General features: G+C 31.5%; 1 protein-coding gene across 1 annotated transcript in view; it reads left to right on the forward strand.

Annotated features, from left to right (window-relative positions):
* LOC119676215 (Down syndrome cell adhesion molecule-like protein Dscam2) overlaps positions 1 to 8,306 on the forward strand; it is an 18,330-nt gene extending 10,024 nt beyond the window's left edge. The window contains exon 12 of the mRNA XM_038087449.1: positions 8,206 to 8,306. Coding sequence (XP_037943377.1) covers positions 8,206 to 8,306 — 101 coding nt within the window. The remainder of the gene's footprint in view (positions 1 to 8,205) is intronic.
* The last annotated feature ends 2,443 nt before the right edge of the window (positions 8,307 to 10,749 follow it).

Consider the following 10,749-nt stretch of genomic DNA (forward strand, 5'->3'; position numbering starts at 1 on the left):
TTTTAAAATTTCTGAAAACCAATTTCCGCTTATTTGTTCGAATGCAAATAGGGATTTTATTTAAAAATAAATTCGTAGTTACACCAAAAAGCGTTAAAAGTCGAAGAAAGTTTAATTTAAAAACTTTTTTATTCACACTTCATTTAGCATTAGCGCTCCATCTTTTTCCACTTTTGTTACTAATATTATAACATTTCGCTTGTCTTGGCTTGACAGAAACCTGACCAAAATCTCCTTCAACTATTCTTATACTCACTCGTACTTCATATACGAGTATCTGAAGGAATAGAAATACTTTTGAAGAAAAAAAAGCAATTTTCTTTTAAATTTTTCGCAACAGATAAATAAAAATAAATACTACTTGAAGTAAGGAATTTTTTTTAACACGTTTCGTGCTCGGTATGCCAAAAATTTAACTTTTCATAGTTTGTATTTGTTCATAACTTCTAAAGTGTTTATAAAAATGTTTTCAAAATTCACTTTAAACTTAACTATTGTTATTCCCGAGTCTGATGCATTCTGCCGCCACCAGCTATCCACTCTTCACACTGGCGAAGCAATACATTTCTTCCATGCCGCTGAATTGTCTAACGCATTTCTCGTCTTACTCTCGTCTTAAGATGTCAACGTATTTTCAACGTTTTTCAACATTTTTCAACTTCTTCCAAAGAACTCATTTCGGAAAAGGAGATGAAATATGTACTTACGAACCAGTACACACTCCTACATATTTCCATAAGTTCTTTTCTACTTTTTTAGGTAACTTATAAGAAAAGATTTCAGCAAGATTTTATCTTTTTGTAATTTTTCCTTTTCACCATTTGTAGTGCAAAACTTTTATCATATTTTCTAAATAATGCAATTTTATATCTTCAAGTTGCTTGCATCTATTTTTATTTATAAGCATAAAATTGAATTTACAAATTTGAGATAAAAATGCAATATTGAAGTTTTGGAGTATTTATTTATCTCTTAGTTTTTTATTGAGCGTACAGTACACAAAAGCGTTATTAAGAAATACTTCTCTTTCAGGCACCGTCTAATTTTTTTCTTATTATTATAATACGCTTATTAAATAAGTAGGAGAGTTGAATGCCCATTTCAGGACGAAACTGATTATAAGGTTTGAATGGAATTGCATGCAAATTAAAATCATTACGAATATTTATTTTTTATAGATATTACATTTACTAAATTTAATATATAAAATAATCTTTTGTATATAAGATATTTTTCTATATAAGATATTCTTCTAAATAAGATTTTATTCCATACCATTCTTCTGCTCAAAAAGTATCCGGATTTTTTTGTTTCTTAACTACTCCTTAAGTAATGGACCTTTTTCAAACATTTTTTTTTGTTATGTTGGTACACCTTGACATATGGTACAAATTTGAGCGCCATCTGTTAATTAGTTTGTTTACAGCAGCTGTTAATGTGAGACTACCTCAAGTGCACTTAGCGATTTTTACTATGGAAAATTGTTGTTGTACGCGATTTTTTGTCAAACACGGCACCACTGTCATCGCTCAGGTACCATATTCGCCAGATCTGGCTCCGTGCGTCTTTTTCCTGTTCCCGAAACTCAAATTGCCCCTTCGTGGTAAGCGTTTTGAGTCGATTGAATCGGTAAAAGAGAATTCGCCGAAGGAACTAAAAGCCATACCTGCACGAGCCTACGAAAAGTGTATAGAAGAATGGGTTAAGCGCTGACATATGTGTATCGCTTCAGAAGGAGCATATTTTAAAGAAGATAAAATAAATTTGGTATAAAATTTAAATGTGTATGTTTTATTTACAAAATCCGAGTACTTTTTGAGCAGAAAGTATATAAGATAGTTTTCTAATAGATTGACATCAAATACAAACATTATATATTATATATTATATATTAGTTAATATAAAAGGTATTCGCAGTTTTTTGATACATATTTGAACAAAAATTTTCTTTATTAATAATTAATTTTAACCATATCTATTATTATTGTTAAGGGATGTGACACTGCGATCGTCGGATCGCCCGTTCTAGGTATACAATAGGTATCTAAGACCTGTTACGTCAATAAAAAATAGTATAGAACCTACTTTATAGAGTTTTATTGCTTCTTCCGCAAGAACATACATTGTCAGAAGTCTATTCCGTATGTCCATTATCGCAGAACATTCTAACAGCACATGTGTGTTGACTCCTCATTCTTTTCACAGAACCTACAGTTTGCATTCGTATATATACCCAGTCTCGTAAGGTGATATTTTAGTTTACAGTGCCCTGTTAAGACTCCTGTAATGGTTCTAAGTTCTTCTTTTGATGAGTTCATAAAATCCTGGTATATCTAATTATATCTAATGTTGCAAGGTTCAAGCTTATGATCGATACGTCTAAACTTTCTAACCGAATTGCTTTAATTCATTTCGAGTCATCAATGATATGTGTGGTCTGGTATTATCATAAGGGGCAATACTAATTGGTTTTTGTTTCTTTTAATTGATGCTTTGTTTTTTTTTTAACGGATAACTTTGACTAATACAGGACCAAATTAAGCATTGGAGTAGTTCATGATAAATAAGTCCCCTTTCAATCCCACTACCTTGATAATGGCTCACAACGCGAGTCGAAATATAGAATATATTAAAAAAATATTTATCAACCGTTTAATATTAACTTGAATGCAAAGTGACCTATAGTCAGATAAAAAATAAATAAAAATATATTAAATATTAATATTTTATCTCAACTTTTCTTCACCCGTAATGATTCGTTTCAAAAATCAATCAATTTTATCACTTTTCCACAACACTTTTAATTGATGGTAATTTTATCAATCAAATTGCTTTGCGTTAATTTATATTGTATCCAAACATCGAGGGTCTTTATATTGCCCACTTTTTTAAATGATTTCGAATTGTAGTCAGTTTGACAGCTTACATGTTGGTCTCACTCGTTTAGTCACAAAATTTTATTAGCGTCTTTAATGACTGTTGGTATTAATCTTAACCAGATATATGGGTAACTAGTGATAAAAATCGCATATACTTTTCAGTATCACCTATCATCATCATCAACATCATCATTCGTTCTTTTAACTATTTAAAAAGCAAGGGATCTCGGAAAAACATCTAAATCATCTAGAGTGAAATATATTTCTAGACGCTTGACCTCGATTCTCTTGTCTCACTTAGTAGTGTACGACGACAATTAACTTTAGAAGTTATCGTTCTTCTGCTACCCTGCAGATAGACAGGGCAATTGTGACAACATCTACGATGCAACTTCTTTAGAGTATGTTCAGTCTATTATTTTTTTAGGTGAATGATTTCTTGGTAATTTTGTTACACTGCTGAAAAGAATCAAATTGACTTAACATATTTGGCAACAAAATTTTTGGAATGTGCCGAAGACATGCCCTACCTGTGCAGGAAAATGGTTGGCGATGATTAAAATGCAGCCGAGACCAGATACTGTTTGGAGTATAAATGATACATAACAATTAAGATTGGCCCCTTTAATGTGAGCACTGTGCTTTCTGTGGTTAAAATCTAATTAATAATATAGAATAAACTTCGTAAAAATTGTGAAAAGCAAGCATAAAATTAACTACATCTTTAAATCAAACTTCGATAGTATGAGGACCTTTATGTTTATTTGTTCTTAATACTGAGAAAATTTAAAAGTGTAAAATACATATTTAAAAATAATCTCATTTATATACAAAAATATTTTCCTTTATAAAGTAATTGTTAAATGGCTTGCATAAAAAGCAAGTATAATGAAAGAAACATTTCATTCAATGACATTAACTTTAATTTTAACTTAAATCACCAACGACGTCGAGGTAACCCCCGACAATAACGGCAACCGTCAAGTGTACATTTTGTGTCAAGTTCAAAATTTCATTATGGCTGTAGTCAAAGCTTTAAAAATATTTCAGTGAGATTACAAGCCAAGAAAAAGGAAAACAATAATAAAAATTACCGACTTGAGGGGGCAACAACTGCAACTCTTAGAGTGAAGCGTTAGAACAATCACAAGGACAGTTGCATGAACTTCAAAGCATTTAAAAAAAGCAAGCGTGAATAGAAAAAAACCACTGCCTATTTTTAAGCGTTCAGTCGAGGTAATTTTTATGTAAAACAACATTAGAAATTCAGCATAATGTTCCCCAGGATAGATGATGGCAATCTTCCCTGCGTGGTGATGTTGAAGTGCTGTATGCGTCGCACTTCATTGAATTAGCTCTGCTTGGCTGACCACCTTAGTCGTCCTTCAATCTTTTAACTAAAAAAATATCTAAGAAGAAAGTTTTTTGTTTTTTTTCGTGCTGCTGCCTTTGAACATTGCGCTGACTTTTTAGTTTATGGTAATTTGACTTAGTTTAGAAAGTAGTGAAAAAACACTGAGAAAAAGACAAACTTTCTTAATGGCTAAAAGCAGTGAAAATCTTTTTGTAAACTTATATTAAAGTCACAAGGATACCTTATAGGATTGTGATTTTATATTTTTATTATATCATAAAAAATGGCATCTTTTATGTAAAATTATGAAAATTTCAAACATTTTAAAAATTAAACTTTCATCCAAGTATTGCGTTAGATATACAAAACTTCAAAGAATTTCACTTCTTTGATACCTTCTCAACATTTTCCATAGCAAAAACTTTATAATGAGAGTAATGTGTAATGGTACTCATGTGATAGTCGAAATAAACTTATATGAGTCATAAATTTAATCTTTTTAATACATCAATTTGGGTTAAATTAACTGATTGACTACATACCTACATACCACATCCTTGTCAATGATGATAAAATAACCCAAACTAAGCTTTTCGTATTAATAAAATATATTACTTAAGCAAATTTATTTGTATAAAAGTAGTTTTTACGATACATATTTCTATTACTTAAAAGTGTTCGCTTATATTAAAAACGATTTTGAAAGATATGATCAAAATACACAAATTCAATAGAAAGAGCCACTTGAATTTAAATACTAAAAATTTTTTTTCGATAGAAAAGGTAAACGGCATCAATACTCAGTGTGACACTTTAACCCACTATGTTATAAGGAAGATTCCAATCACTGACCATGAAACTCATGCTCTTGAGAATCTCATTCCAATAATCATAAAAGAGTTATAGGGTACATACATCTAGTACTTGGAAAACTAAATTTATGATCAATAATTAGGTGAGATATGAAAAGCGTGGGGTTATTCTACATGTGGCAGTAATGGCAATAATGGCTGGTCAATTATAGATTCTGTAACTAGAACCACGAGAGGCGGATCGAATGTTGAATGCAATTCAACGAATTACAATGAAAGGTATTTGAAAGGCGTTATCGCCATGACAAATACTAAGTTACACAGCAGGGTGTTAAGTTGAATATCATCAAAAAACGGATGAGGTACCTTCGAGGCAGTGCGAGTCGATAATCGTCAATTACAGTAATCTGGACTTTGCTGTGGGGCATGATATTTTAAAAAATATTTCCGTTACGCTTGTGCTTATTTTTGGTGCTCAAATAGATATTCAAATTCAAATTTTGAGACAAACTGATTACAGATCAAATAGAAAAGACGTACGCAAGTAATGTCCGAATAAATTCTTTAAAACGAAGAATCTTCTTTTTGCAGTTTAACTGATTACGATTACGAAGAACATTTTTGAGTTCGATATACCCGGAAGTGACGTTGTGATTGCCATACCTCACATGAGTTTTAAAATTTTGTTTTGGGGTTGTAACAACTGGATTGAAGCACTTGCAATCTTTTAATCGATTAGTGAGGTATGAAATCTTCAAACATGGTCTCGCTGCAAGGTAGTAGTTACAATATCTAAGATTTTGCGTGGATTAAACTTTATAAAAAAAAAAATGTTAGTTAATTATATTTATTCAATTGAATTTAAAATTACAAATTTACAGATTTTTTATAACAGCTGTGTATAAGAAGGCTATGAGTCAAAACTCCTCCGCCTAATTTAATATTTAATTTTAATTTATTCATTTCAATATTTCCATTATTTTAATATTATTACACCCTTTCTTTTTTTTTTTTTTTTTTTTTTTTTTTCTATGTTAATTTTAACAACTTTCATATTTATATAAAAATGCATTTAAAAGGTGTACATGTTAATTTATATAATATTTAAAATTCTTTCAAAATATTTTGTCCATTATTTTTTTTCTATAAATAGTTGCTTCATTAATAAAAGCGCTAAGCAAGAACCAATTTTCTTCATTTAATAATGAAATTACATCTGTTTTTTCTAAAGATACTTTTCTAAAATACTTAAACCTTATCTCCTGTAATATAGGACAGATCCCCATAAAATGTTGGACGTCTTCAATTACACCAAGATTGCAAAGGGTGCAGTCTACATTTACTTGGCTTTCGTAAGGAATATATGCCAAGCGTAATAGTTCGCCTCGTGTTTTAAATATTCTGGTAATATCTATTTCTCTGTACTTGGAATTAAAATAATTGTTATCCTTCAAATCGTAATTTAGTGTACTGTATGTTGCTCTCGTTAGGCTCGTTCTCGCAGCGTACTCGAATTGTACTCGTTCTTTGCTTGTTTGCTTACTTATTATAACTTCTTGCCATATTTTCCAGGATCTAGTCTCTTGTATTTGTAAAGGTTCATCTAATTCTGTTGCCATATCCATCCAGTTTTTGAAAAATAAGGTTTTATTGCTTAATAATTTTTGAGTTACTATTTTTGTCAGACGACTTTCCTTTAAAACTAGTATTCGATTTATATATCTGAAATGTTGTCTAAGCGTGTTTATATGTAACGACGGTAATCCCGTTTCCAAATGTAACATATAGTTCGGTGTGTTTATTGGTAAATGAAATGCACGTTTAATGTAGTTCCTTTGTAATTTTTCCAGTTCTTCATATCTCTCCACACCCCAAACTTCTGTCCCATATGTTACTATAGTTCTAACTGCCGTCTCGAAAACTTTATGTTTCACCGCTGGACAGACTTCTTTGTTCCCTAAGAGTTTACGCCAAGTACTGTTTACTGCCAATTTACCTTCTTTTAATTTCTCTAAGATGTGTTTACCGAAACATGTATTATAAGTTATCCATATCCCTAGATATTTAAATTGGTTAACCACCTCTATGTATTCTTCCTCCAACAGCCATTTTTCTTCAGCTCTTAGTTTTCTTGCGTATTTCCTGAATATCATGATTTTCGACTTATTAATATTTATTTTTAAACTCCACATTTTACAATATTCATTCAATTTATTAATCATCAATTGTAACATCCTTGGAGTTTCCGATATTAATACGATATCATCTGCATACATTAAGATTTTTAAGCCCACTCCACCAAATTCTATACCACCGGGTAAAATTTTTGTCAAGTCGTCTAGAAACAGTGCAAACAGCAAAGGACTCAAAACGCACCCCTGTTTTACTCCCATATTTGTTCTAAACCATTCTGATAATTTATTGCCATCCCAGACCGCAGCATTACTTTCCCAGTAGAGGCTTCGAATCATCTGAATTATCTTCGTTGACAAACCAATATTACTTAGGATTAAACTTTATATTCCATGTGGAATAGTTCTTAAAGATCGACCTAAGGTGAAAATTGAAATTATCGGATCGTCTCATGTAGATAAAGCAGTCATCAACAAGACAAATTTACTTAACTCCCAAAGAAACGTGATATTTCTGCATAAATTTTGTAGGCTAACATAAATCAAAGTTCGATCGTAACAAAAAATGTGACAGAGAAGACATTCTAAAATCTCAAACAGATCCATAATAATAAGATGACAACATAAGGTCAAATAAATCGCAATACCTAATTTGAATTAAATTAAAGAAGCATAAGTATGGGTCAAATAATTCTTGAGCTTTTGTCCAAGCAATTATATGAGTTGCTGTAATTCCGATAATTTAACAACAAACCTACTGTCCAAAAAGTTTGGGTTATTCGGTTCTTCTGAGGTTATCCACTGTTTCATTGCCATCCATTCTAGGATGAGAAAAATACAATTTGGTCCAGTAACCCCAGCGTGTCAGAGCACTCCGAACAAGAAACTCGTATAGAGTTTTTAAAACGAAAATGTCGTGTTTGCTGCTTGGCTATCCATATACTCATTTTTGTCAACTCATTATAGCACTTCATATGGAATGATTTGATTACACAGGTCAACAAAAAAACATTTTTTTTTTATCCTAGATATGTTATTGAGTGATCCTAGAGGTATTTTGCGTGCTGATTCCAAATCTGGACTTAGATTTTTTCTATCACGTCTAGTTTTCTTTAGACAACCAGATTAACGGGTGATTCAAGGGGTTTCAGCAAATAAATCGTGAATTTAAAAAATGGTACTTACTTATGTTTTTCTCGCATATTGAGCATCTGGTAAGTCCCTTTTTAGTGGCCAGCAGTAATCTGCTAACATGTTAGTGAAATTTCCTTTGTGGCGTTTTTCCATGTGTAAAATATCCTGGTGAAAACGCTCACCATGTTCATCACTAACGGCGCCAAGATTTGGTGGAAAAAAGTCCAGGTGAGAGTGTAGGAAGTGAAGTTTTAAAGACATATTGCAGCCCATTTTTTGGTATGAATCAATTAGATTAGCCACCAGATCGCGATAATTTTCAGCCAACATATTTCCTAAAAAATGCTCAACTACATTTTTGAATGAGTTCCACGCGTTAATTTCTGTTGAACTCAATTGCTGTTGAAATCCGAGTCCTTCAGCAGTTCTCTAATCTGTGGCCCAATAAAAATACCTTCCTTAATCTTTGCCTCACTTATTTTAGGAAATTTTTGCTTCAAATAAGTAAAACCACCACCATTTTTATCCATGGCTTTAACAAAATTTTTAAAAAGTCCTAATTTAATGTGCAGAGGTGGCAAAAGAATATTTTTAGGATCGACCAAAGGCTGGAAGAGGACATTTTTGATTCCAGGAACGAGTGCTTTACGTTGTGGCCAATCTTTTCTCAAGTAATGCAATTCTCTGTCTCTGCTATCCCACTCGCAGATGAAGCAACAATATTTCGTGTAACCAAGTTGTAAGCCTAGTAAAATTGCAATAACTTTTAGGTCACCACAAATTTTCCACTTATATCTTTCGTATTGAATTTTTTTTAAGAGAAACTGCATATTCTCGTAAGTTTCTTTCATATCAGTTCCATGGGCTAACGGTATTGAGGGAATTTCATTTCCATTATGTAAGAGAACAGCCTTTAAACTGACCTTAGAAGAATTAATGAACAAACGCCAATCATCATCGTTGTATTCAAAATTAAGAGTATCCATAACAGATAGAACATCATTACAAAAAATAAGGTTGTTTTCTTGAGAAAAGAATAATTTAAATTCGTCATGGCGAGATCGATACATAGAAATTTTAGTTTTTGGATTCAACAATTTCCAACCCTTTAATCGTGATCCTAAGATTTCACTCTTCTTTTTGCACAACTTTAAATCGCGCACTAGATCGTTTAAATCGTCTTGCGTTATAAGATGAGGTCCATCAGATTTATTAATTCGTAATATTATTATTTATACATATTTATTAACCACGTTATTTATATACATATATTTACATCACGAAAATAATTTATACTATATATATCATATATAAATGAAATACCCAACGCTTAACCCAATCTTTCATACACTTTTCAAAGGCCCGTGAAGGTATGGCTTTTAGTTCCTTCGGCGAATTTTATCGATTCAATCGACTTAAAACGCTTACCACGAAGGGGCAATTTGAGTTTCGGGAACAGAAAAAACTCGCACGGATCCAGATCTGGCGAATATGGTGCCTGAGCGATGACCATAGTAAAAATCGCTAAATGCACTTGAGGTAGTCTCACATTAACAGCTGCTGTAAACAAACTAATTGTCAGATGGCACTGAAATTTGTATCATATGTCAAGAAAGGGTGTACCAACATAACAAAAAAAAATATTTTGAAAAAAGCCTATTACTTAAAAAGTAGTTAACAAACAACAAAATCCGGATACTTTTTGAGCAGTAGGTAAATTACGACTTTATAGCAAAAATATACATTCAACTGTTTTGAAGAATCTAGACGTGATAGAAAGAATCTAAATACAGATTCGGAATCAGCACGAAAAACACGTCTAGGATCTCTTAACAACGTCTCTAGGATAAAATCTTTGTTGACCAGTGTTATTGTACCTATTGTTGAGTTACTAATTCAAAATTGTTAATATAATACACATCAATTAACTATTATCTTTATGTAATATTTAATTATGTAAAAGCCCTCATATTTGACATATCATATTTGTTCGAAGTATGACTTTAATTTATATCATAAGTTAAGTATGATAAGTACGTCTAGAACTGTAAACGAACCACCAGAAGAACCAAGTTATAACAAAAAAGCAAAGTACATAAGATATAAGTACTGCATAATATTTTTCATGCTTTAATTAGTACTTTTAACAATTAAATTCATTAAGTTTTTTGCTTAGTAATTATGAAGTTCGGAAATCCAAGGAAGAGTATTTCACGCTGCTAAATTATTTAAAACCATTAACACGACAACAAAAAACCGACATTTAAAACAATTCTGAAGTAATTTTGGTTAAAAATTTAATTTTGTTCCCAGAAAAATGGCAGAGAGAAGGAAGCACAAACAGACGCAGTCCTCACTTGAAACAATTGTTGAGCTTCAGTACGAGCTTCTCAAAAGTTTTCTTATCCATGTTGGACACCGAAAGTCAGCAACAAAAA

The sequence above is a fragment of the Teleopsis dalmanni genome, chromosome 2 (assembly GCF_002237135.1).
Source record: "Teleopsis dalmanni isolate 2A chromosome 2, ASM223713v2, whole genome shotgun sequence".
NCBI classification, from domain to species: domain Eukaryota; kingdom Metazoa; phylum Arthropoda; class Insecta; order Diptera; family Diopsidae; genus Teleopsis; species Teleopsis dalmanni.